The 27,160-nt window shown below is 45.3% G+C and overlaps 2 protein-coding genes across 5 annotated transcripts; both read left to right on the top strand.

Annotated features, from left to right (window-relative positions):
* The first annotated feature begins 655 nt into the window (after positions 1–655).
* On the top strand, positions 656–2,461 carry GPRIN2 (G protein regulated inducer of neurite outgrowth 2). Its single transcript, XM_074155160.1, has one exon. It carries the CDS (start codon positions 656–658, stop codon positions 2,459–2,461), a length of 1,806 nt encoding a protein of 601 aa, XP_074011261.1.
* A 9,806-nt stretch (positions 2,462–12,267) lies between these two features.
* NCOA4 (nuclear receptor coactivator 4) lies at positions 12,268–26,835 on the top strand. 4 transcript variants are annotated; one of them, XM_074154553.1, is made up of 10 exons: positions 12,268–12,335; positions 18,193–18,346; positions 18,779–18,919; positions 19,040–19,128; positions 19,621–19,729; positions 21,267–21,338; positions 22,612–22,758; positions 22,989–24,002; positions 24,363–24,452; positions 25,055–26,835. In XM_074154553.1, exons 2-10 carry the CDS (start codon positions 18,206–18,208, stop codon positions 25,058–25,060), a joined length of 1,809 nt encoding a protein of 602 aa, XP_074010654.1. In that variant the 5' UTR covers positions 12,268–12,335; positions 18,193–18,205; the 3' UTR covers positions 25,061–26,835. The 4 variants fall into 4 exon arrangements, with proteins under 4 accessions (XP_074010654.1, XP_074010656.1, XP_074010655.1 ...); XM_074154555.1 differs by lacking the exon at positions 12,268–12,335 and adding an exon at positions 12,450–13,065 and having other exon boundaries at positions 22,615–22,758; XM_074154554.1 differs by lacking the exon at positions 12,268–12,335 and adding an exon at positions 12,770–13,065.
* Positions 26,836–27,160: the final 325 nt, after the last annotated feature.

Raw genomic sequence — 27,160 nt, 5'->3', positions numbered from 1 at the left:
AGTTGACTAAAACAATCATCTTCTTGTGAAATGAAATCCAAAGAAGCTTGTTAGGAAGGGTAGGGGGAAAAGGGAGAACTTGTTCAGTTGTTGGGGCTTTGTTAATGTTTGGAAGCTCCAGCGGTGATTGGATGACTTCTGAAATGACAATGCCAAGACACTAAAAACTGAACAGCTTTTTGTTTTGTCAATACAGTTAACTTCATTGGCTTAATGAACACCATGACATAAAGCTATCTTGTTTAAAAATGCTTCTGTCTTTGCTTAAGTTATATGACATCTCTGGATGTCCTAAAAATGGCTCCAGTAAATTCAGGGGAGATGATACTTGGCAATGTTGAGATTGTTATTCTTAAAGCAATTAATTTTTTTCCCTTTGTGTTTTATGAAATGGAAAAAAACCCAGAATTTCAATAAATCCTGAATCTAATTCAGAGAAAAACCCCTTTGGGGAAACTGAAAATGGAAACTGGCCAGTCTGAGTACAAAGAGACTACAGTATAGTGTTCTTTTTCAAAAAGTATTTGTGAACTGTGAAAAGCAAGAAGCCCAGGCAGAAGGTCAATAGTGATTACAGTTTCCAGTGCATATATTTCCTCCTTAAATTGCTTCTTTTTCTTCTCTACCATTTCTTGCAGATATCTCTTTTTTTGCCATGTCAGCTGACAGCCACCAGCTCCACACTCATTCCTACCAGGATGCACTAAGTTCTACTTGTCACGGTCTCTTGAATGTCAACAGTCACTCCCTGTCGAAGAGCTCCTCAAATCTGGCCTGTACTGGGCAAACAAGTTTAGAGGAAAGGCAAAGCAACCAACAGGAGCTGAAGAAAAGCCACAGTAGCACCATCTGCTATAGCCCGGGAAATGAGAGTGATGCCAGGAGTGTGCCGAGTGCTGGATGGTCCTTCTCGCAGTCTGGGATGATGGGACTGGGGTCAGTGGTCCAAACCATAAGCGATCAGTCACCCAATGGCAATTCACAAAGCAGAACCAAGACTACAAACCATTTTCTTACCACTGAACAGTCCCCAGCATCCTGGGAAGTGGGGGACACTAGGATGTGTGTAAAGAGCAGCACTGTTGAGAACGTTTCTTCAGCCTGCATTGCACACCAGAAAAACATGTGTGAAATGGAAGAACCAGGAATTGCCCTTCAGAGAAGCCACTCAGACCTAACTTGCAGTTGCAGACAGCAGACTTACGTCACTCACATAGAAACCAGTGCTACTCACTCCAGCCTAAGCTCTTCCAGCTGCTGGCATGGTCCACCAGTGACTAGGATGTCTTTCCAAACACAGAGATACGGATCAGAAACAAATGAAAATACATCTCACTACCAAAACCTTGTGACTCATCTTCCAGTTCTACCTAGAGACCAAAAAGTACCCACAAATAGCTTCGACAGCGGTGGTATTCCACGCAACACTACTGTTTACACAGACCCCGGAACACTTCACACTGCTGTTCTAGGACCTCAGATGCCTGGAAATGGTTTCTCAAACAGGACAATGTTCAGTCAATCCACTGGGATTATTCATGGTGGTCTGACTTACGGAAATATTCCAAACTCTGCATACTCACCCATGGTGATGACAGTTCATAACAATTCTGCAGGGCCCTGTAATATAAGGCAGGACCCTTGTATGAAAGTAGATGCCACCATCCCTGCCTATTGCCATTCTTTGCCCATACCATCTATACAACTTGTTCCGCAGTTGGTATGCTCGATGAGCGAGACAGGGAAAGAGCAGGCAGCACCTGGCTATTTTCATTCCTCTTCTACTTCAGACATTCTGACATACCCTAAGCTGGTGTCTTCAGTGAGTGAATCCGGCCTGGATGCCAAGAGAGTCCTGAAGTGCTGCAGCATTCCTGGAGAACAACTGCAACATGCTCAACACTGTGCTCAGCAGGAGAGAGCCCCTCCAGAAACAAAGGCTGCCTGTGTTGCCTTTAGTAGCCAGCAAGGTGCAGACATGGTAACAGCAACTAAGGATATGTGGACTATGACCTCTATGAATGATTTAACCAAAGGGCTGAAACCAGCGCTTGAGCGTAGAGATGCCGAGGTACAAACTCTTCCAATCATGGAATGCAAATCTGTGGCAACAAGCCCAGCAGCTGCAGCAGAAGGTCACTCGCATGTGTTCCCAGAGGTGAACCTGGAGCAAGACTTGGAGGCCCCCAAATCTCCGGTACGTGAAGTGAGATGGGATGATGAAGGAATGACATGGGAAGTGTACGGGGCATCTGTGGATCCAGAAGTCCTTGGATTAGCCATTCAAAAACATCTCGAGATTCAAATAGAACAATTCCAGACAGAGCCTACTGAGCTGGCTGGGAAAAGCAACGAGGAGCCATCTTCTGATAAAACGGGGAAAAAAAGGCCGTTCAGAACAATGATACATTCCCTGAGATATCCGAGCTGCTGTGCTCGTTCCAGTACTGCAGTGGAGTGAGCACAGCTGTAGGACAGCTGTGCTGCTTTTAAAGTGTAAATAAACTCTGACTCTTACGTGTTAACGCAGTACATGTGGACAATCCACTTCTGGGTAAGTGGGAAAAGTTCAGTGACCATCAAATACACATCAAAGCAAAGAAAAACCCGTGCTTGGGCCATATAACAGAGGACGTAAGGTTGTACCTACATCACGCCATCTGAATGCTCCTGACTGTATATAATGTAGCACTGTTTTATTCTTCTGTGCTAGTTTTAAATCATATTGTAAGGAATGAGACTTCTTTTCTAAATGATGCATCTTTTTAAAATAATGATGATTTTTTTCTGTATTTTAATAATTTAGGGTTAGAAAAGAAAGTTAGAAAATGATGCTTTAATCCAAGTTCTTAGCTTTCACTCCTACTCCCTTAAATTGTTTTGGGAGTGACTTTGCTGTTAATTTATAATAATGCTGACTATAAACCCACCTTAACCGACAAACTAGTGTAATGCTATATGAGAAAGAATTGTAACTTTTGCTACATAACTCTGTGAAGTAATTTTGATATCGCTAGTCTGAACTCTTCCCTTTGCAAGTTGATGTACAGTTGGAGGATGCTCCTGCAACTTTGGAATTAGTTTGTAGTTATAATGAATTACACTCTAAATATCCAGAACTGGTGTTTACCAAGTGATTGACACCAATGTACAGTATTACCAAAGATGACTCGTGTAATGTGAATTACTTCTTGAATGCTTGTTAGAGACATGAAACACAAGCTGTTCAGATTAGTCTGTCACACTGTCATACCCTACAAATCATGAGCAGTTTTGTTTTGCTTACATTAAAAGTGATTTCCAGTGTGTTCTTCTTATGTGCATCTATTCTGAACAGTGGTCATTTTGTTGTTGCATAAACCACGGGTGACAGTTTGCACGTAACCTTTGCTCATCCTGTGTTCCCTGCCTCGTCTGACGTCAAGTGTCTGCTGAAAACGAGACTTTGTGTCTTCACCCAAGTACAGCGCTGTGGTTATGTGTTCTGAGCGCCTCGGTCATGTGCGCAGCTGAAAGGTTTCTTTTCACTCAAAACCAACTTTGCAAACAATTTGCCAGTGAGAAACGTTTTATGATACTGTGTGCAGACATAGTGCAGGGCCTGCTTGAAGTGAAAGGTTTGTCAAGGAAGCTGAGACAATTGTTTCCAGTGTCATATGTGGCCTTTGGTCAATGTTTAAGATTCTTCAGGAAACTAGGAATGTGCAATATTTTTTGATGAAGAGAGAGGAGGAACATTCATTTCTGTCTCAAAGGAAAACTTGTAGTGTCGAAGAAGTTACTGCTGTGGAATTATCCGTTCTTTAAATGTGTGTGATTGTGCTTTTGTTGTTTTGGTTTGGTTTTTGTCCCAGCTTCCTAAACCAATAAGTTGGCAGGCTCTCTACATCATGTACACCTGACACCTGTATGTGCTTAGGACAGTTTTAAAAATTCAGCTAGAAAATCCTTAAATATAGGACCTGCTGGACAGAATGTACTGTGATGCATTAATTTAAAAACATAGAGTAGTTCAAGATCAAATCTTCATCCCTGGAAAAAGTGGAATTAGAGAGCTGGGTCCTGTGAAACTCAAAGTGAGTTCAGGAGGCTTCATTCAGGCCCTGGGACTTTGGCCTCAATAAAGCCTGAACTCAAAACGACTGTTACACAAACCAAGTCTGAAACGGCTGGAATATGACACCTTACTCAGGATGCCTCTAAAGCTGTGAGCATTCAAGTTTTGATAATGACCCTAGATGTTAAAAGTTCCTTTTATTAAAGCTTTACTAGAAGCAAAGAAGTAATGAGTGACTAAAAGTCACTTCCGCTGTTAGCGTTTAGCTAGACAGTTTCTATACAGGCTTATTTTATGGGCCAGAGTATCATGAGGAGTACCAAACATTGATTTCTGCCTTTCTTCAAATATTATGCTTAGAGAATTTTAATGGCCTAAAACTTCATGTTGTCTGCTAGCTTGTCCTCAGGCGTGCAGGAGAATTAAAGACTTGAACAGTTAAGCTAAAGCTCTAAAATAGCAACTGTGACCATCACAATCCATACTTTTAGGCTACTTGACATGTGGAATAACCTTGATTCTCCTTCCCATCCCAAGCACTCCTCCAAAAAAAAAGCTCCCAACTCTTGGAAGATGATAAAATAGGACAGATATCAAACTGGTCAGAAAGAGATAGTTTGCGGAAGGGACTGGAAAAATACAGCCAAGTGCCTTGAGTGCTTTGGGTGTTGTATACTATAAAAGCTGGGAAAACTCTTAGATTTCATACAGCTCTAGTGTGAATTACCTACGGTGTTTCTGCATGGTATGGATTTGCTATTACAATAATAAACCCTGATTATCATTCCTGGATGGGAAAAACAAATGACAAACAAGGGGAAAGGACACCCATGATTTGCTAATCAAGAAAAACAGCTGCTCACTTATTACAGGCGTTGTGAGTCTTTAGGATACTAATTGGAGTCACGGTTGGGAGCAAAATTAGTGTTTGTGTTTGAGGATTTCCTATGGTTTTGGAAAGGATTAAAATGCAGAGCATATTAATATAAGAGATTTGGGAGGGGGACCCCAAACAAAATACTTATCTGAATATTAACTACATGGATAAAGTAATTTTTTTGATTGTTTCATTTGTAAGAAGGATACCTCTTAAAAAAGGGAATTTGGATTCACTTTGCATTTAGGTTCAATTTTACTTTTTTTTATTTAAATGCAGTTAGGCTGTATATTAAGTATTCTTCATATTAGAGCTCTGTTCAAGTGTTATTCTTCTAAACGTGAGAACTCTACCTCCATTTTTAAATGTTTTGTAACTTAGCAAAATGCAAATCCATTACATTCTACTTTTAAATATCATTAAGGTAGAAGCAGAATGTACTTTAGATTTGTAACTGAGCGGGTCAATGCACAGATGCTTGTCAAGCTAGGGTGAAATCTGGGTGTATTATTTTCTTGAGCCCATTTGAAAGCCAGCTTGCATTGCACCCCTTTGCGTGGCATCAGGCTGCCTCTGCTCCCCAGCTGGAATGCCCAGGTACCATTCATAGCTCGCGAAGTCGGGGTTGCCTCTCGCACAAGTCCTCAGCGAGGGCTGCACTGGGACACTGACAGCTGAACCCATTGGCCTCAGTGCTCCTTCTTTCCCTTGAAATATGGGAACAGCCACCTGGTAATGCAGTATTTTGGATACGTTATGTCATCCCTACATGCTGACTAATGTCTCTAGAAGGACTGAATTGTTTATATCATTAGATGGCTGTAGGATTGACAATGGGATGAGATGCTTAGGTCAGTGGTTCAGCACAGATTGAAGGGAATTGATCCTGATATCAGTATGCTGATGAAATAGCTCTGCAAAACAGCTACAATAATTCATTTCACTCTGAATTATTATCTTTCTCTGGTAACAAAGGAGATGTGTGACTATATTTACTGTTACCATTCCTGGAGGAGAGGCCAAAACCTGTCAGGCATTTGATACTGACTGGCTATATCTCAAATTACAGCTGTGCAAATCTTTGACTGTGGGGTTAAATACTGAAATAGAGGATATTCTCTCAGTGTTTTAAATAAAAACTTCCAGAGTTAAGTCAATTCTTTAAAAAAAAAAACAAACCAAAAGACCTAAGAAGTTGCTTAGTCAATGTAACATCAGTTAGTTTTAAAATCATTGCGTTTATTTGTTGATCTTCTCCTGAAAGTGTCAATTTGTTTTGAGAAATGCCTTTCTAGAGTTGTGTTAGTGACAGGTTGCTTACTGGCTGGGGCTCAGGTGGGAAGGCCACCTAACCAAATTCACTCTGTGCCCCCGTAACAAACTTCCCAGCGACTCCTGCTGCCCCAGGGGCTGGGGGTGTGCAGCTGAGGGGCTCCCCGAAGTTGGCAGCCTCGTGACGAGGGTGCTGCGGGCGCTCTCTCACCCCCAGTTCAGTCTGCGGTGTTTGCAGACCACTCGCCTTTGGCCTCGTGCTGCTGGAAGAGACCCAGTAGTTGCTGCAGGCTGGATCCTGAGCTGGTTCTGCTAAGCATGGCCACGGATCTCACCCTTCCTATGCAGGTTTTGCTTTAGGAGCCCCTGCTTATCATCCTTCCAGATGTAGCTTAAGAAATTGTGTGTTGCACAGCTGGAGCAACGCTGCTCTGTGCCCACAATCCGCCGAGGCGGGAGCGAGTGGGGAGAACTCGCTGGAGAACAGCAATCAGCTGTTCTGTGCCCAACTGTGTTTCGGGGAAAAAAAAATAAGCATCTCCACTGCACGGATGGGAGAATGTATTTCTTCCTGATCACTCCTCTGCTTATAGCCTGTAAGAAATAATGGCAAGCTGCACTAATTGCATTATTGGATAGACCTTTAGTCTTTTAAATCCAAAGCAGTAATGACCTGTCTGAAGACGTGCTGAGGTAAGAGACCTTCTGGATGTTACTCCTCATTAAAGAGTAAGAAAACCCATGTAGTTTCTCTTAGGAAAAGCGATGTGCGGGGAGGTTGGGATAAAGCAGAATCCTGGAGCAGAGATGAGACTCGGACGAGGACTCCACGCAGGGAGCGGGGCCAGGTGCCCCCCAGACGCTGCTAGCCCCCTCGCTCAGGAGCTTTTCCAACTGTGAAATTGCAATGTTAATACTTCGTTACCATCTGTTCCTTTCAGACATGTTGAGGTGATTAATTTGTCTTCTTAAGCCCCTTGAAAATGAAAGCCATCTATTAGTGCTAAGTAATACTGTTAATTGGCAAGGGAGAAGGAGGCAGCATGTGGGTTTATGAGCTGGAAATAAGTAATTCTAATCAACTCCTGCGGTACCAGTTAAATAACTTGCTGGGACTTGCTGTGTCAGTCACTTGTGTCATTCCCTTTCGGGGGACTTGGGGACTCTAAGAGTGAAGTGAGTTTTGGTTTTGAAGTTTTCTTTCTTTTCCCTCTGCTCAGAACTACGGATCTGAAATGAAGAACACAACGTGCCTATTATGTTTCTTTCCAAAGCCTTAGTTTATTTAGACAGATCACAAGATCCAGCTGACCCTCTGCAAATAAGGAGACCCTGATGCCCCTGAGCCTGGGCTGCGCGTCTGCAAGGGCTGCGTCTCTGCTGAGGGAGGGAGCCTGGTGCCTTCTGCGGATGTTACAGCCCCGGGCATCCCCCTGCCCTCCTGCAGCGGGTAGCTCTACAGAGCCACGTGCTTTATGAAGGGGAAGAGACAGGTAAGCTGTGTGGGTTAGTGAGAATTTTGTTTCTTTTCTCGCTCAAAAGGAAACTTGTGGCCAAAAAGTCCGCCCAGTATAAAAATGGGTGTGCTCTTTTTTCCCCTCTGCAAGCTGGAACGAGTGCATCCCTTTTCTGTGGGGCAGCACCCCCTGCCCCTGGCAAAACCAGTGCTGTGGAGTCGCTGCTGCTTCGGGGAGCTCCTTCACAAGGCTCGGCACACAGTTGCTTGTGGCTTTTACTGCCGGCCTGTGTCAGTGAAGGGAATGGTGCGTATCCTTTGCCACGGTCACTTGGATGTCCAGCTTCCATCTTTCCCAAGCTGTAGGGTGCTGGGTCTTGAGCTGACGGCCATCACATGTACAAGGGCCGATGTTTTCAGATAGCAGAGTACTAAGCTGTAGCTTGTAAATCTTTAGAAGCATTAATCCTATCTAATATGTGACCTAAACAGATGTCATGTATCTTATTATCAGCCTTTCCATATACTACGGGCTACGCCACTCAGACGACATGTGAAGGAAGCTTAGAAAACAATGGGGGGAAGCACAAGCGAGGAAACGACGCTGCAGACCTCCACCCCGCTCCAGCCACCTCCTGCTCATCCACAGGCAGAAAAGAAACTCCAGCATCCGTGGTGTGGCTCAGTGGGGTAATGAAGGAGAGATTTTGTCCTCCATGGTGTTAAAGGTAGTCTAACATAAAGAATCTGGGTCAAGCACTTCCGTGAACTCCTGTGGGCCAGGATTACATCTCCGAGCTCCACCTGGCGCTCAGCGGCTGTGCACAGCCTGGCAGGACAGACCCGCTCCTGCTCCCCTGCTCACATCCTACAATTTTCACTGTAATGCAGAGACGCACAGCGACCCTTGCCAAAATACCCTTCCGTTTGTGCTTTCCGGCGCACAGCTGCTGCAGGGCAGCTCTTTGCAGTGCGGGGAGCACTGGGCTTGGGTGCTGCCATCCCAACTGCACCGTACTGCCCTGACAGCAGCGGCAGGAGCTGGTGCTTCTCCTCCTTCCCCTGCCACAGACACAACACCCTCGGTAACGGCACATGCACAAAAAGCCAGTCCTCTCGTCTCCTCAGATTGCTTTCTGCAATGGTCGTAAGGAATTTGTGTACCCTGGCCCTGGCTGTGCTGCAAACTGCTTCACCCCAGACTGGGGCTGAGCGGAGATTCCCCCGTGAAGGTAAACTAAATGCTGTCTTGTGTTCTGGAAAACAACGTTGTCTGGAAAACCCTACAAATGCCATTGCCTCACAGAATCCAATTTTAGGAACGCCTGTACATTAATTTGAATTTGTGGTGTGACGGGCTATGTTGTAATTTCTTCCCTGTTTTCATAGTGATCTGGCTTTGCTAAACTTTATGCTTTTTTCAGTATTGACCTCACTCTAACAGTAGAATTAGGGGTTAATTTGGTGCCATGCTGCGGTAGCTGCTCTCTTAAAAAGGATCTTGGGAAAAGATGAGAAAAGCGTTTCTGAGAAAGCAGAAAGAAAGAGACCTGTTTGTGTGATGCCTGTTGTTCATCAACCCACTTCTCCACTTAAATGCGAGCAAACCCTTGAGCCAGAACACAGCACAGTGAAATAAAGTACTTCTCTCTATAGGGGATATTAAATTTGGAGGCTCCTACCCTGTACCAGACACCAGCTTTTTCCTGTATCATTTCCCACCTTTCCAGCATCGCAGAAGCCAATTGTCTTTTGCTGAAGATGATTAATAATAACCTCACCTAGTTTAAGCTCATCTCCTCAAGTCTGCCATAACAAGCAGGAGGTAATGAATGATCTGGAGAAACACACTGTGCAGGATCAAGTCCTTTTGGTTTGCTTTCTAATTAAAATGCAGAGTGAGTCCCTGGGAATAAATAATTTTTCAGAGATAATGTCTTACAATCAACTCAACTTTAGTTTCATGCCCAGTTATCAAACACTAACTGCTCTCCATTAGCCTGTGCCTGAACTGTCCTCCAAGCCACCAAACGCAAAGTGGCTGCCTCTTCCCAAAAGCCAGTCAGTTGCAGGCTCAGAGGCATGGGGGGGTTTTAACCCCAAAACCCAGCTCTTCAGGAAACCATAGGCCTCTGAAATTTTAGCATTGAGCTCTATGCTTGCATGGGAAACTTTTTTTCTATTGATGTTCCGATTTCTTAAATTTACAGCATTTTTAACATCCCAAGTGCACCAGGCAGTTATTCAAAAAACGACTGTGTGGTGTATGTAGAACCTGACTAAGGATTTACGTTTAATACTTATCTCCTTCCTCAGTACTTCAAGTAGTAGGAGCCACCAAGTCCAGGATCAACAAACCGCTGCTGTATTGTGTGCTGTGGCAGAGGGTATTTTCAGCCAAAGGCCGCAGGGAGAATTACACCAGGCACTGAAGCAAAGCCACGCTCCTGGCCTCGGTGAGTCTCATTACAGGGACACACAGCCTTTACGACCATTTTTCAGTGACACAAACATCGATGTCTTGGAAGAGGTTGCTGACGAAGTAGGTTGCCTACATGATGGAGTAACACACAGGTAAAGGTATTTCCCTCTACAATTGCTGGTAACCCCTATTGCAGAAGAGAGAGCATTCCTGTTATCACAAGTTAAATCTGTCCCTTTTCTCTGTCCCTTTACTCAGGGATGACACTTCTTTAGGTAAAACATCTGTTGTTATTTTTTTTGCACTGACAGGTTTGGACCGCGACAAGTAAAAGATTTGTTCACGTCTCTGGTGGGACCCTTATTCTCAAAGGCTGTATTCTCACTGCAGCCTGTTGCTTCCAGGAGGAAGTTCTGCTTTTGCGTCCAACTTCCCGGAGAAGCTACAGAAAACCTTTCTGGGAACCTCTTTAAATGAAAGATGTGTGTGGAATTAGGCGTATTCTGTACTTCTCTTTCATGTAAAGCGGGATAGACTATATCTGGGGTAGACAAATAGACTGCAATACTAAAAAATTTGCAGAAATAAGAAATCATTAAACTAGAGGAAGGAAAAAGGCTGAGCGTGGGGTGCAGGAAAAAGTTATTAAAACATTTGTGTACAATCTATATACAAAAATGTTTGTTTGAGCGTTCAAAAATATTTAGTTTATCTCTGGCATTGAGGTAGCTCGACACAATAAGCAAAGACACAAGGCAAGTAAATACAGCGCGAGAGCTTTGAAGATCCCCTGCAGGGAAGCAGAGCCTTGGACTGAAGCACAACCCACTGCCGCCCCGCTCGGCTCCTTGGGCGGGTTGGTGGCTGCGAGGTCGGCCTCGGGCCACGGGCAGGATGAGCTCTGGAGGAAGGCTGGGGACGGATCTGGCAGGCAGCTGTGGGACCGAGTGCCAGGTCACGGCCTGCCTGGAAGGAGACCAAGGACAGACGTCAGAGGGGACACGCGGGAGGGAGGGCCGTGCACCCGGGCTGGCAAGGACAAAGAGAAAACAGCCCGATTCCAGCGGCAGGGCTTGAAGCAACTGGTGATTCCCCCAGGAGCTGCATGAATTTCCCTGACGCCTACAATGACGACTGTTCTATAATTTCATGCTCCGCTTTGGGACCATTGCTGTCTCCGAGAGGAGCCGCTGTCAGCCTTGGCATCTGGCTTCACCCTCCAGCTGCGCGTGCTGTGCCGCTGTCAGTGTGCTGCACTTCTTTATTTCCCTTTTCGAAGGCAGAGATGTCCTGCTGCACTGTGTGGTAGAGCTGCAGAACAGGGAAATTACTTTATGGGGTGTTAAAGGCAGAAGTTAATGCAACTGATTCTCTTCAACTAAATTATTGCAGTTACTGAAAGAGGAATGGTCTAAACAGGAACGTTCTTTAAGAACATGTGCTTAAACCCCATAAAATTTGCTGTAAAATCATTGCAGCAGAAAACGTTCCTCAAGCTCTTTGTGTTTTGGGTGGCACCGAGTAGCACAGTTTGGCAGGTCAGCACCTCAGAACTTCAGTAAAACTTCTGCTTCTGTATGGAGGCTCCTGTTTCAAGGGGGGGTGTGGGGATGAATCCCACCCTGCCCTTTATTCGCACACTGCAGCCCGGCAAGGAAGTCCTGGAGTGAACAAAGACGGTCATTACGTACTTTGGCAGAATCAAGACGAAGTCAAGTGGTGGCTTGTCAGGAAGGATGGGCTTTGTGGTGCAGGACTACATGCGTGATCTCCATTCGGCAAAAAGTAGTACTGGACTTTGGCTACAGGAGCACATTATGTGGTGTCAAACACTTCACCAGGGAAAAGTCACATGTGTTAATCCTCATTAACTGTTTTTGATACAGGGACCCGGCACGGTCCGAGGCTTTGACCCGAGGCCAGGCTGCGGTGGTGGACTCCAACGACGCCCTGGGGCTGAGGGAGGCGGGCGGCCCTCCCGCCGCCACCGGGAAGAGGGGAGGACGGGGACGCCAGAGATCCGGGCCTGCTCCTAAGGGAGAAGCTCTGCCGGGTCAGGGCGCCTGGTGCGGGCCGCCGGCCCCCGCTCCCTCATCGCCCCCTTCCCGCCGCCATTGCGGCTCGGCCCGCCCGCGCGCTCTGCCGGGCCGCCAGGGGGCGCTGCGGCGCGCGGCAGTGCGGAGGCGGTGCTCTCGCGAGAGCGGCCGTTGGGTGCCGGGCGGCCGAGGGGGGAGCAGCGACACGGAGACGGGTGAGCGCGGCCGCGCTGGGACCGCGGGTGCCGGGGGGGCGTGGGGGTGTCACCGTGATGGGGACAGGGCCGGTGACAGGACAGGGTCCTCCCGCCGGGCGGGCGGTTGCGAGCAGTGTGAGGGGGGACACACGGGCGGACGCGCGTTCCCCAGCCGCCGGCGGAGGCGGGGGGAGGGTGGTGGTGTGTCGTTAATTCCTGTGAGGGATTCCTCTCAGCGTGGCCGCCCGCTTCAGGCTGGTTTAAGAGAAACGCGCGTCCCCGTCCTCCGGGAGGTGGTGGCCGGGTGTCCGCGCCGGGCGGGCCGGGTTTCGGCGGGACCCGGCAGAGCCGCTCTGCCGCGGGAGGGGGGCATCCGGCGGGCCCGGCCTCCCGCTGCGGGTGAGAGCCGGCAGGAACCGGATGAACGACGCGCAGGCGGCTCGGCTCGGGTCGGGCGTGACCGGGCAGGCCAGTCAGGAAATTAATCCTTCTGTGGCGGAGGGCTGACATTGATCCAATACGAAAGCGTGGGTTGTTGTTTTTTTTTTTACCGATCTGGCTTTATTTTTGTGCCCGTGAGACGTTAAGCTGCAGCACGCCTCGTCATCTCAGCCCGCCACTGAAAAGTCAAAATAACTGCACTTTTCAAAGGTGGGATGAGCAATAACAATCGGGGTCGGAAATGATCAGGAGTTGTCGTGTACCGTGTTTGCTGGAAGTGTGGAAAACACCTACTGATAGGTAGTGGGTAAGTGGTTTGAGCCAGAGCTTTCGGGGACTTTGTTAGTCATTCTTTCAGCTTTAAACTCGGTATTTGTGGCTGGGATTAGAGGGAAAAGTTGACAGAGGAACAAGATTGTCTTTCACTGGGGTTTTTGGTAAGGTATGCAGTCACAGGAGGGGAAAAAAGCTGACATTTAAAAAAATACCGTTCATAACTCTGCAAGTGCATAAGGTTGTGCTGATGGACATACATAGGGCATAGCAATGCCATCTTTGGGGCCATATGCTTCAAGCAGAGCAAGGGATTTGTCAGTTGTGTCCCAAAGGGATTTAAATGCAGAAGTCTGAAAGATGCTTGTGTCGTAATGTAAAATCCGTTTTAAGATAACAGCATGTCTTTGTTGTGCTGGGATACCTACTTTGGTATTGTATGGAATTATGGCATACTGATTTCAGGCCTTTGTATTCAGGTATTTTGTGATTTTTATTTATGTGCCTGCCGTTCTGTACTTAAAAAATACATTTACGATCGATGGAATAAAACGATGGTGAGACTTCTTGTCTCGGCTGCACCGCTGACTTGCGACTCTTTGGAACCCAGCTTTTGTGAAGATGTCTCAGTACAAGTGCTTTGTGCGCTTGGCCGTGCTCTTCCAGGGCTAAAAATTGGCTGAAAAGGCAGTTCTGTGTGTTCAGATTCGTGGCACAGATTCAATACAGCGCAGGCAGGTAAAACCTACTTGAATTTTAGAAAATGTAGCACCTGAAACTTTTTTTAATTATTATTCTTTAAGATGTTAATTTCACTTAGAACTGTTAAAAGGTTGTGGGGTTTTTTGGTTTTTTTTCTGCACCTGGGTTGTAATTTACCAAATAGGATGGTACACACTTGTTTTGGAGTAAAATAATCCCCCCCAGCAGAAGCTCCACGCAGATACTGGCTCGTGGTGTGGATGCTGTACTGTATAAAATTCTTGTTATGCTTGGATGTAAATGGAAATGTCTGAGATTCCGCTCGTGTACTTACAGTACTTTGCTCCCTGACCACAGCTCCCACCAACCTAATTTGGGATAGTTACTTAAGAGGAACTACTGTGTTGGTTTTTTTTTTTTTGGTGGGGTGAAATGGAAATGAAGAGGGATTTCAGTTCAAACAAGCCAGCTGGTTTAAAACCACATGAAGTCAGGTCACAGAGACCTTTAGAACAGCCTTGTTCTGCCAACTGGAAGAAATCGTTCCACGTTTATAAATAGAGCCTGTTCGGCCTGAGGTTTTGTTCCCTTCGGAAGCTTTTTCCCAGCAAAGGCTCAGCACGGCCATCCTTTTGAGGTTATTCAACACCTGTTTGAGGTGGAAAACAATGATCTTCCCCAGCGCAGCAGGGATGGTTGTGCTGAAAGTGAGAAGCTGGTAAAACCAGTTTTATGCTGGACGGTTAGCAGATTGCTGGGCAAGGAGGGGTTGTTCCCTCCTCCTCTGCTCCCAGACACTGATATTTAATTATAATCTAAATTTAAAAAGGGATTTTTGCCGAGCAGCTTCTGATAATAAAAGCAAGAGAAGGCCGTGGGGAGTAGTCCCGCAGGGGTGGCGGTGGCCGTTTGGAGACTGGAGATGGTGCAGCAGAGCACTAGAGGAGTGATACTGTCAGCAGAAGTTTTGGCTGCAGGGTCTTTGCAGTGACAACCCTCCAGCCAGGCTTTTGGGTGTTAACAGAAACAGCCAAAAATTTGTCTGTAAAGACTAGTAGTTCTTTTGGAATTAGGAGCAATAGAGTTGTCTTCCTGCCTCATTCGGGCGGTTCTTTTGGTTTCACGGCTACAGCTTTTGTGCTGGTGACATACAGACACGTACGTGTGCTGTCCTCTGCGTGTGGAACTGTGGAAGCAGGAGTAGATGCGAGAAGAATTGTGTGTGTAGGTGTCACTTCGGTCCCACCAGGAGTTAACTGTGCCCGAGCGGTTCGTGATCAGGCGGAATTCTGGAAGTTGGCGGGTGCAGTGCTGGACCGGGGAGCCCCTGGGTGCGGGGTCTGTGCGGGGCCGGGGCCGGGCGGTGGAATTTGGCAGCGGTGCAGGTTCGGCGCTGCAGGAAGGCGTGCCGGGCGCCTCGGCGTTGCCTCACTTCTGAAGTCGCAAGAAATCGTGGTTTTGTTGCAAAACTCTCTGGTTTTGCGGTTTAAACTGCCAGCGGAGGCAGGAGGCGCTGGGTATTTCCGATGAGGGAGGGTGGCACGGACCCTCGCGGGGTTCCCCGCCCCGCAGAAGGGTTTGGGGGAGCGGTGCGGGGGCCGCCCCGGCCCGGGCCCCCCGGTCCCTCCCGCGCCTCCTCCCCCGGCCGCTGCCGACGTGCGGGCGCGGCCGGGCGCCGTGGCGGCGGGGCGGGGCGCCGGCTGCCCGGCACGATAAGGGCCGGGGCGGCCACCGCCGGCTTCTGCACTTGCCTTGACCGGGGTCGGGTCGCCTCCGCATCGGAGAGTAAGTTGTTTTGGAGCGGAATTTGCATCGGGATTGAGAACCAGCTATTGCGGGTTCCGTGCTTGGGCAGGATAGGAGGTGGGAACTGGAAAGGGCTCTGTGAGCAGGGCGCTGAGGAATTGCATCCTTTGCCCCGGGAAGCAAGTGTAGGGTCAGCTGGTTTTGGGGGGGTGTGCGTCCCGTGAGGCAATATATCCCTGGTGTGATACCCTGGGGCTGGGAACGGCTCCATGGCGTGGAAATGGCCTAAAAAGGCGACTCAGTTGCAGCCACGTATCCTGTTGCAAAAGTGATTGTATTCTGTTACCGTTGAGTCTGTGTGTATGATCCCGGGTATTTCAGAGCACGGGACCTGAATGTGTCTTAAATGCTCGGTGCTATTTGGCGATATTTGGGAAGCACAGACATAGGTGGTGACCCCCACTTGTTTTTTTTAGAGGCTTGTGGAAATTGAAATGAAGGATGGATTGACTCTCGTCCTCAACTGTAATGTTAGTTTTATTGGGTAATTTTTGACAAAGCATAAGAACAGCCATTTTACAAGAGCTGGCTGGCTGGAGGAAAGCAGCATTCGTTCTCTCTGTATGCGTTTTGGAGACTCTTGCATTCAAATGAAAAATCAGAAAAGCAACAAATGCAAGTATTTTCAGAGAGGAGCATGTGTAAGTTTCTTAAATTTGACTGTGTCAGTATGAAGTTGCTAATGCAAAATGCGAAAAAGTAGCATTTCTTCAGGCACGGGGCCCAATTCCTTAGTGGCATGAAGTCAGAAAACACAAAAATGACAATGCACCATACTTTGGACTTGGCATTTGTGGATACACAGCTTAATATAATTTTCACAAAACTCTTGTAAGTACATTATCTGCTGTGCAAGCAAACATGGCAATTACTTTTTAGCCGTTCAGACTTTGATCATTTCTTACATAAGAGTATGATGAATGAAATAATGAAGAACAATAATACTTTTGTGTTTGAGTATATGACAGCTTTTAATATATCTGATGTCCTTGTTTTCTTGGCTGTGTATATCTCTGCCTTTGCATTAATCCTTGTAGATTATACCTGAGAGCTAGGGCTCCCAATTATGTTTTCCTGTAGGTTGTACATGAGAGAGATGACAAGCAAGAGAAAATCTAAGGGGTGTTGTGAAGAGAAAGCTTCCCTTTATTTGAACATCACTAGCGAGGTGAAGATCATGAAGCCTTACAGAATTGAACCTGTGAATTAATTAAGAGTATGTGAATGCAAGGATAAAACTGGCATTTGTAGCAGAGAATGGAGAATGATGCATTTTGGACTTCTGCACCCTGACTCATTTGGTGTAGAATTAACTTAAGTTTAAAAAATAAATTCAAGTTCACTTCTGTTGTAGTGTGCTCTGCGCTTCCTAGAAATGAGACGTTATGGTGAGGGTGGCTTGATGAGGGTGCAGGGGCTTGATGTGGCTTCTGTGCCTGCTCTGTGTCTCATGGCTGGGGGCTCCGGGGAGCCCGTGGTGTGGAGGGAAACGAGGGAGATGCGGCCTCTGCCACTGCCTCATAGCGAACCTTGCTTTTGCTGTCAGCTTCCACTTGCGAACCACTCCTAGCTCTCTGCTCTTTGAAATACACAACTTATATGTATCTGCTGGGTCTTGGCTGTAGAAGGTTTTTTGGGTTGCAGTTTATATGGTTGTGGGGCTTGGAAACTGAAGCCCAAATAGCTGCTCAGTTACACAAGCTCCATGGTTGTCTTGTCACATTCAAAATACTGTTTTCAGTTCCCTCCAGAGGAGTGGTAAAATCTATGAAATGTTTAGATTAGCACATATGCACACTTTTAAGTGATTTTGCTGGGAATTTCCATAGCTGTCATTGCTGAAGACTTGTTTTAAACAGAATGTTTACTACGACTCTTTAGTTAGTGCTTCAGGAATCCCATGAAACAAACAGGAGAATTGAAACTCTTCAGTAAAAAAATACCAACTGTTTAGAAAAAATGCTTATATTGGCATTTCCTATTTTTACTGAAAATCCATATTTAACTTTTTTCATTTACTTGCAGAATCATTACCAGTGTAACTTCTTTAGAAATTTTGTATCTGAGCCCCTAGTACTTGAGGATATGCTGAAGCGCAGTAAGTTACAGTGGCTGTGACCATGACAAAAATGGTGGGCAGCGGCTATGAGTTTCAGCCTTTGCAGCTTAGTAAAGAGTGATCTGTGTATCCACACTTGGTTTTTCAGTTGATCAAACTGTATTAGAGTTTTCTCATTTACGGGAGCCAGTTCATTTGCCTGCAGCTGAAAAAAGGCCATTCTCCTCAGCTCCGGCAGAGCTGCTGAACCTTGCCTGGATCAGCCCTCAGCTGCTGGAGTTTGCTGGCTAGACATAAAAGCCAGAGGGAGGTGAATGGCAGGGGAGGATTGCCTAAGCTTTTGCGGTTGAAGCTGTTGTCAAATATCTGTTGGTTTTCCTGCGATTGTGCAAAATCCGTGGGCCGAGGCGTTTGAGAGACCATTGTGGCCCCTGGAGAAAGCTCTATGTTTAGAAAACATGCATTGGCCTAGAGTCTTAGGGGTTTTTTTGTTTACCTTTATAGTGAAGCAGATGGTTCTTCATATGATGCCCTTCCTCTTCCCTTAAAGAGGAATAGAAACTATTAAGAATTTTTTTTTCCATTGTGTTTTAGGAACACTTCAAGAATGAGTCCACCACAAGATAGAAGCAGAAATTCCTGCAGCAGTGAGCCTCTGGCGAAGTGCCTTCAAGCAAAGAAGGACTTGGAAGCAGCTATATCTGGAATTGTCAAAGCTGAACAGCAGATTAAAGAGAACTGGCGAGAGGTAATTTTAAACTCTTTTACAAAATGTTTTAATAATTAACATGACTTTAATGATGGTTTTTATTATTCCAGAGTACTTTCTATTATGATGATGGTCTGAAATTTTCCTAGAGACTTGCAAGCCTCTTGCTGTGTAATTTGGTCATGCTCTTGATAAAGGTATTACTGGCTTAGGCATGCAGAATTTGCTAAAGCTGTCGGCTGAAACGTCAGAACAGAGAGATTGTTCGTTGATACTTCTATAAAGGTAGCCTTGGAGCTTTTACTAACTTGAGTCATGTGGTGCTGTGGGTAACTGTGGTTAGTTTTTGAGAAATAAATTGCTCCAAAAATACCACTTCTCTGTGACAAATGCTATTTTGTAATCAGCACAGCATCTGCTTGTTCATACTGTTTGACAGATGTTCTAGAAAAGGCACATGTTACCTTACAGGTAAAAGCCAAGATTCACAGCCACATCAGCCGCCACCTGGAATGCCTGCGCAGTCGGGAGGTTTGGCTGTTTGAGCAGGTGGATCTCATTCAGCAGCTGAAAGAGGAGGCGTTGCAGCAGCAGGCGCAGCAGCTCTACTGGGTAAGAGTTGATTGCAAATTGTTGCACTGGCATTTTTAAGTAAACTTTCTCCTTGCATGTATTTTCTCAATATTAATTGTAGAAGCCAAAACAGTAACACGTGTTTTGTCTTCCATGCAGTATCTGGGACAATTCAATTGCCTTATTCATCAGCTGGAACGCTCCTATAGTAACGAACTAGCAAATCAGATTTCAGTTTGCCTGGAGAGGTAAATATATTTTATGGTGCAAGTTAACAAAATTGGTGTTTATTTTGACTTACGAATTTAATCTGATTATTGATTCTGATAGATCTAATAATAGATCTAACTCACTGTTTCCACATTTTTAACCTTCTTAGAAATAAGATCTTTAAAGCAGTCTGAGATAGCGTTCTTCTCATCTTCTCTACCCTAGATTGAAAAAAGCAGGACCGTAATGAGCAGTGGAGGTACTCATTTGTGGAGATTATTTCAAATATTAGTTGTTGATGATAATTGAAGTAAGAAGGAGAAACTTCTGTTTTGCTGGCTGTTATTCTGTCCTTGATTTGTGGATAGGCATCTCTATTTTTGTGCAAGTATTGAAAGTCTTTTTGTTACCTAATAAGTGCTAAGTCAGCTTGGAAGCCTTTTTACGAAATAATGCACTGATTCCCAAAAATGACTGATGAAGAAGATTGTCTTTTTTTTTTTTTTTTCTTTTTCCCATTTCTTTTTCAGACTGGGAAGTCTTACTCTTAAACCAGAGGAGTCTTCCATCCTGAATTTTGAGGCTGACACATCTTACCTTCGCCAGGCCATTACCTCGTTTGGTTCGATTAAAACGATGGTGAGCACCAAGACTTTCCTGGGTTGGAATACTTGAAAAAAAATTTTCATGAGGCAGTAGTGCAATATATTCCAAGTGATAATTCTACTTTTAGTTACAGCTCGAGTGGATCTTATGTACCAGTCATATAGTTTTAGCTGTATGATATATTCACAGTGGTTTATTAGCTATTGCGTGTAGTTCTGATTTTGACTGAGCTTAGATCTGGTTACATACGTGTTATTTTAATCTATCTTGGCAGAGACTAAGGGAATGATGGTTATATTCAACCAGGGCTCAGTTTTGGGGGCAATAAAGATACTTGTTTAGTATCTTTATTGATGATCTAGATAAGGGGATTGAGTGCACCCTCAGTAAGTTTGCAGATGACACCAAGCTAGGTGGAAGTGTTGATCTGCTTGAGGGTCAGAAGTCTCTACAGAGGGATCTGGACAGGCTGGATCAATGGGCCAAGGCCAATGGGGTGGACAGCTGGCTTAACATGAGCCAGCAGTGTGCCCAGGTGGCCAAGAAGGTCAACAGCATCCTGGCCTGTATCAGGAATAGCGTGGCCAGCAGGAGTAGGGAAGTGATCGTGCCTCTGTACTCAGCCCTGGTGAGGCCTCACCTCGAGTACTGTGTTCAGTTCTGGGCCCCTCACTACAGGAAGGACATTGAAGTGCTGGAGCATGTCCAGAGGAGAGCCACCAAGCTGGTGAGGGGTCTAGAGAACAAGTCATACGAGGAGAGGCTGAGGGAACTGGGCATGTTTAGTTTGGAGAAGAGGAGGCTGAGGGGAGACCTCATTGCCCTCTACAACTACCTGAAAGGAGGTTGTAGAGAGGTGGGTGTTGGCCTCTTCTCCCAAGGGAATTATGGCAGGACCAGAGGAAGTGGTGTAAAGTTGCGGCAGGGGAGGTTTAGATTAGATATTAGGAAGAATTACTTTACTGGGAGAGTGGTCAGGCACTGGAACAGCCTGCCCAGGGAGGTGGTGGAGTCGCCATCCCTGGAGGTATTTAAGAAACATGTAGACATGGCACTTCAGGGCATGCTCTAGTGCCCGAGATTGTTGGGTTGTGTCTGTTTGTGGGTGGGTGTGGTGTGTGGGTGTGGTTTTTTTTGTTTGTGTGTTTGTTTGGGTTTTGTTTGTTTGTTTGTTTTTGTGGTTGGACTCCATGATCTCAAAGGTCCCTTCCAACCATGAAGATTCTGTGATTCTTACTCTGTTCCAGCAACTGAAAATTGTTATGGTTTTCTTTAGATATTCATAGTTATACATTGTAGATGGATTTCTGCAATATAAATATTTTGGGATTCTTACATAAGCAACGTATCTCCTGTATTATTAGAGGTAATTCTCTTAAAGGAAATGGACGGAAGGTAGTATTTTTACAGTAAACCTTTTTCCATTCTGTTTTTAAATGTTGAGAGAATTGTTAGCTGCAAAGAACTGACCAGCTGTAACTGCGCTTTACTTCTGCTTTATTGTAGAATTCATCCTAGAAACTGGAAAAAATGGAGATTTAAATTAACTTTTACTTTTCTTTCCTTACAGCAAACTTCAGAGAGAGAGAATACCTCTCCCTGGTTCCCAGCGCAGAATTGTGCCCTAATGAACTGTGAGCAGGTAAAATTAACACTTGTATCTGTGAATGTTTAATTGTATTAAAGGGAAAGGAGAACTTGAGCACAGCATGTTACCTTGCTTGAGCAATGACCTCTGTTTGTTAAGATACTTGAGTAGCCAGTGATGGTCGCTGTGGTGAGTATTAGTGATCTGATGTTCTGGCTGCTCCAGGAACAGACGTGCAAGAACATAGTGTGAAAGTGAATTTGGAGTGTGACTGTCAGTCAGAGCTTTTTAATTGAATATTCCTTGATGTTTTCAATTCAGGACTTGGAATTATCCGATTCCTTTTAATGCAGAAATTAATGAGAAATCTTATGTTGGGCTCTGCGCATAAACAGTGTCAGTGAAGGAAGGTAGCAGATCAGTAACGGGAATTGTGGCCAGAAGGAGGGTTATGGCTGGCTATGGCTATGTCGTGGTTTGACCCCAGCCAGCAGCTAAGCACCATGCAGTTACTCGCTCACTCCTCCCCGATGGGATGGGGGAGAGAATTGGAAGAGTAAAAGTGAGAGAAGTCATGGGTTGAGATAAAGACTGTTCAATAGGTAAAGCAAAAGCTGTGCACAAGCAAAGCAAAACAAGGAATTCATTCACTGCTTCCCAGTGACAGGCGGGTGCTCAGCCTTCCCCAGGGGAGCAGGGCTCCGTTAGAAGTAACAGTTACTTGGGAAGACAAAACACCATCGCTCTGCATGTCCTTTCCCCCTTCCTTCTTCTCCCCCCAGCTTTACATGCTGAGCATGATGTCACATGGCATGGAATATCCTTTTGGCCAGCTGGGGTCAGCTGTCCCAGCTGTGTCCCCTCCCAGCTTCTTGTGCACCCCCAGCCTACTCGCTGGTGGGGTGGGGTGAGGAGCAGAAAAGGCCTTGGCTCTGTGCAAGCGCTGCTCAGCAGTAACGAAAACATCCCCGTGTTATCAGTGCTGTTTGCAGCACAAATCCAAACCAGCCCCATACCAGCTACTGTGAAGAAAATTAACTCTACTCCAGTCAAACCCAGCACAGTAACACATATCAGAACTGTGCGTTGTAGAAGTTGTTGCTTCCCTTTCTTGCTCCATGAAGAATCTGGGATCACAAAACAATCAGTGCAGTGGCTTGAAGTCACACAGGCAATTGAATATTTACTTTTTTCTTAATTAGAAGGGACTGTTTTTCTTTCCCCTTTGGTTCAGAAATACTGATTCATGTTGAATGCCTGTTTTGATGTTCACCATAGATTGTCTTGGCAATTAGACTTTCTCATAACCAAGAACGTTCTTTCTCAGCAGAAAACGTTGTGTGGGACAGTGAGTGCCTCACTTGCTGACTGGCTACTTGGAAGCAGACCTGTGGGTGTTTGCCCGGCTCCGTATGTTCCCAGCACCAATCTTGAAGAATGGGTTACGCAAAAATGTGTGTCAGAGTCCAGCCCGGTAAGCCTTTTAATACAGTAACCTAGTTTTTAATAAAGGGGAAAACACAGTATCCAGTTGCAGGCAGAATATGGTGGGAATTTAACCTTCTGTAATTCTGTTCACTCTGCCTCATGTTCAAGAAATACTTTTGCATTTACTGTCAGAATGCTCCAAGCTCTAACCATGCAAATAGTTACTGAACATTGTCTTTTAGTGTTAATGGATGCATTTCAATGTGTCTTTACTAGGATTTAAATTCTTCCAAAGTCTGTTATTTTGAGCAAGCCTGGGGAAATCTGAAAGATTTGGAAAACTGGCTCCTGCAGAACCAACAGCGTGATGCTGCTGGGAAGATGGACTCCCCCGGCCGCAAGGACTCCACCTCCACTTTCAACTCATCCTTTTCCACTATTGAACAGGTGGAGGAGTTGGAATCCCTTGGACAAGAAGAGATGGACCTTTCTGACTGGCTGCTTACTCCTGACACAGAAAACGGAAGTGGTGCTTCTTCAGATGAGAAATGGAAGTGTGAATTTAAGCCTTTTAGGGAAGAATTTAATTTGAATGATTGGCTCCTGAAAGCTGAAACATGTACCAGTTGTCGTGGCAGCCAGATCAAAAGTGTGGAAATTGAGAACCTGGGAAATCTGAAGTGCCTGAATGAGCATCTTGATGGAAAGAAGTCACCCACTGCATCTGCTGTCAGTGCTTGGCTGCTTCAGCACCCTCAGGCCCCATTTAAGGTGGAAGATGTGTGCAAAGCTAATGAGGTGTGTGCCAGCTTTTCAGAGTGTGTGTGTGATGAAAACTGTGGAAAAGAGGCTCTCTGTAAATGGCTTCTGAAGAAAGAAGGGAAGGATAAAAACGGCGTTCCAGTCAGCCAGAAAGATGTACCAAACCCTGAGCAGGAGAAGACCAAGTCTGCTGCCAATACCTGGCTTAACCCCTCTCAGCAGCTCTCAGAGGAACCCATTAGTGCAGAGAAAGCGGATTATTCAGCAGAGATCGCGGAACCCTTGAAAGTATTGCTCGAAAGGCCTCTGACAAGCTGGCTGGCTGCATCTGAGCACAAAGCAGAAAGTGCAGAAGAAAAGGCGAGTAGGGAAAAAGCAGATAATAGTTTCAAGAGTCCTTTCCTAGACCTCTTGGCTCCATTCCACCTCCCCTTGAACGTAAACAGTTGGGTGTTGTCTTCAAACAACCTAGAAAATGTGAACCCAACTCCAGCAGAAGATAAATGGCTTCTACGCAAGAAAGCACAAGTGAGCATGTTCCTAAGTTTTTGTTACTGCTGTGTCTTAAGCCGATGTGCTGGATTTATTGTTTTACTGAATCTAATGCATGCCTTCTCTTCCAAATTCATAGCTCTTCTGGGTAATACTGACTGACAATTTCGGGGTTTCTTAGCTCTTTTAATGTTTTCAGTGATTATTACTTAGTTACTGAAGTAGATGAGGCCAGCATTCAACACAAATGAAGTTGAAGTGTTTTATTAAATGGAGAAAGTATTCATCTCAGAGACTCGGGAAGTCAGTTTTATTTTCTTATTGAGCACTTGACACAATTTGAAGGTACATCAGAATGTGTTTGAAGATCAGTAATTAATGTGACTTCTCTTTCAGGACTTCAGCCTTCCTACAGTTTGTGACCTTTTTGCATGTATGAAACTCAAAGGAGATACGGAAAAATGGCTGTATCAGACCCCTTTACAGGTAGGATGCACAGAACGTATTACAACAGCTGAGCCTGAACGTAACGCGGGGGTACAGAATACTGACAGCGAACTGTCGTCTTCAGTGTCCTCCAAATGTCGTGTTTAACAGCATTCCAATTTCCTCCCTATATAGATTCCTAACAGCTTGGACCATTCCAAATTTCATTATTCTCCTCTTTCGATCACAAGCCAGGGAGGGAATTACTTATGTTCCTGAGTAAATCACTCTTCAACTGATTGACACTTGCTAAAATCTTGCTAACTTTTGTTGTAATTAGAACGTGCAATTAATGTCTAAATTTCCAGGCAGCTTCTTTCTTATCTGGGTAATGTATTTACAGCTGACCTCATGTTTTTCCTTTCTGCTGAGATAACGCTTTTTATCATTGTTTTTGAAATTCATGAAAAAAGTCCTTCTTAGCAGGCATCCTCCAAACCCTAAAAGGCAAGATACTCACTTCTAGGAAGTGTTTTAGTAAGATTTTTTTTTTTCCCCCCAGGGTGTCTTATACATGTGTGGTTTTGTGTTTGTTTATTTTTTTCCAGTAAGTGTTGCTTTCCATTTATTAAAGAGAATAACCTAATTTTCCATTTGGTTAGATGTGAAGAACTGGAAGCATCGAAATCATCCCCTTCCTGCTGATGAATCGCACATCACGCTGAGTGACTGCAGCCAGCTGAATTCTTGTGTTTGTGTTTGGCCGTCTGCTTTTTCTTCTAAAATTATAACAAAAAGAAAGATTACTCATATAACAGAGTTACAGTGCAGAAGATGCCTTTTTGTTATGATTAATTCTGAAATGTAAACCCACTGAGCATAAGTGATCCGATACTATAGAGGTGTTAGTAAATTCGTATCTGTTATGGGACTACGTGAATCTTCTTCAATGGGTTGTCACTTGAAGTATGTTGAAGCCAGTGCAAGTACAAAGCAGAATCTCTCTGGTGCTGTGGAACGTCCACCTTTGGCAGGGACTTTAGGAGTGTGGCCTTTCCTTTCAGCTGCCACAACTTTGTCATGAGTCAGGTTCCAGCTTACTGGGGTTGCAAGATGACTTGGGCTGTATTTGGAAGCAATTTCTTTTATTGAGCAGTTGCTAACTTTAAAGGTTTCATTTGCATCTTGTATTGGTGCGTCTCCCGGCTGCGTGTGTGTAGTCCAGGGTTTGAAAAAGATGAATTTACGGGACCTGACACGTGACAGGAGAACTGGTAACTTTAGTGTGGAATGAAAACTTCACTTGCAAATTTGTGAGCCATTCAGAGAACAGGGTAGGGTGTTAATTTTCATGCGTCAATAGATGAGATCCTACTGTGTCCCCAGCATTTAATAACTATTTGAATTTCACTGAAAAAGCTGTAAGATGAAATGCATATGTTTCTGCTAGTTTTCATAATGAGCTTTTATTGACTAAACCACTGGAAAGCAGGCATCTTAGCCACGTAATATTTAAAGGTAATATTTGGGGAGTTAGATGCCTTCTCATCGCACTGATGTTGTGCTGTTTAGTTGGGAAAACACTAACTTGGCAAACTGTGTGGCTCCCACTGACCCATTTTAAAGATATTTAAGCTGTGGATTTCCATGTTACTGTGCATATGAAAGTGGGGTCGAGTAGCTCTGATCCCTGTCGCTGTGGTCATATGAGCGATACCTCTTCAGGTGTTCAGCATTTTGAGCCCGTAGGAAGGAGTGCAGAGATCTTGGATGGAAATGTGGATCACGCCTGCCCGCTTGCATGAAAAACTGTGAAGTTGCATAGTTTCTGATGCATCTTCTACTCAACAAACTGCTCTTAATGACTATGAAAGTCACCTCCCCTTCTCCCCATCCCCACAGCCTGCCCGGCAATTAAAGTGATTTCAGTTCTTCACAACACTGTAGAACAGAAGTTATTAGCAAGATCCAGCCTTGGTCCCACTGACGCTGTGAACACATTCCCGACTGACAGAACCTGTGCATTTGGTTAAAATGTTTTTAGTCTGAGGGGGGGGACACTGCGCATCTGAAACCAGGCCCTGAAAGGGCTTAATATCCGTGGACCACTCGAGGCTTTCTGCTGGAAGCACAAGTATGTTTTCAAAGTTCTCTTTCCCCTTTGAGCGTGTCCTTGTTGCTGCCTGGGAAGGCAGCGCGGTGACTAACTCCAGTAACAGCCTGATTTGCTGAGCAGTTGAACGTACAGGAAGGCGACTGACGTGCAGCCCACCTCTTATAATTCCTTGTAGTTGTCATTGTGTGCTATTTTGTCAGTTCATTATGAGCCTTTAAAACTTGGGGGTATGTATTCCTTTACTTACTCGACTGACTTGTTATCACTAATTGATATTTATGTAAAACATCAATTAGTCTTCTTTTCCATTAAAAAATAATTGCAACCAAAGGTGTGGTACGTCTCCTTGGCAAGATGGTGAACAAAAAGTGCTGGGGCAGGTTGCCCAGTTAACTCCTGTTTAATTGCTGCGGCAGCTCTGCCTCCATCCCCATCCTGGAGTCACACCGTTTAGCTCTGGGTTTCGCCACCGCCTGCGGCTGCATGGACCCTGCTGTCCCACCAGGCACAGCCCCCGGGGGGGCTCCTCTCCATTACTGCCCTGCACCAGCCCCGCGACGCGCGGCTGCTGTGTCTGAATCATCCCCTTTAGCAGCTGCTGGAAGAAATACAGATTTAGACAACGACATGTTTGTTTCTTATTCATGTGAAT

Source organism: Numenius arquata, chromosome 10 (genome assembly GCF_964106895.1).
Source record: "Numenius arquata chromosome 10, bNumArq3.hap1.1, whole genome shotgun sequence".
In the NCBI taxonomy this organism is placed as follows: domain Eukaryota; kingdom Metazoa; phylum Chordata; class Aves; order Charadriiformes; family Scolopacidae; genus Numenius; species Numenius arquata.
Note: the sequence above shows the minus strand (reverse complement) of the source record. Positions and strands in the feature narration are given on the sequence as shown.

Excerpts from the sequence above, each read along its gene's own strand:
- GPRIN2 (XM_074155160.1), top strand. The coding sequence starts at position 656 with ATGTCAGCTGACAGCCACCAGCTCCACACTCATTCCTACCAGGATGCA.
- NCOA4 (XM_074154553.1), top strand. The coding sequence starts at position 18,206 with ATGAGTCCACCACAAGATAGAAGCAGAAATTCCTGCAGCAGTGAGCCT. Across the intron at positions 18,920-19,039 it reads AGGCGCAGCAGCTCTACTGG|TATCTGGGACAATTCAATTG; the intron begins GTAAGAGTTGAT and ends TCTTCCATGCAG. Across the intron at positions 21,339-22,611 it reads CCCTAATGAACTGTGAGCAG|CAGAAAACGTTGTGTGGGAC; the intron begins GTAAAATTAACA and ends GTTCTTTCTCAG.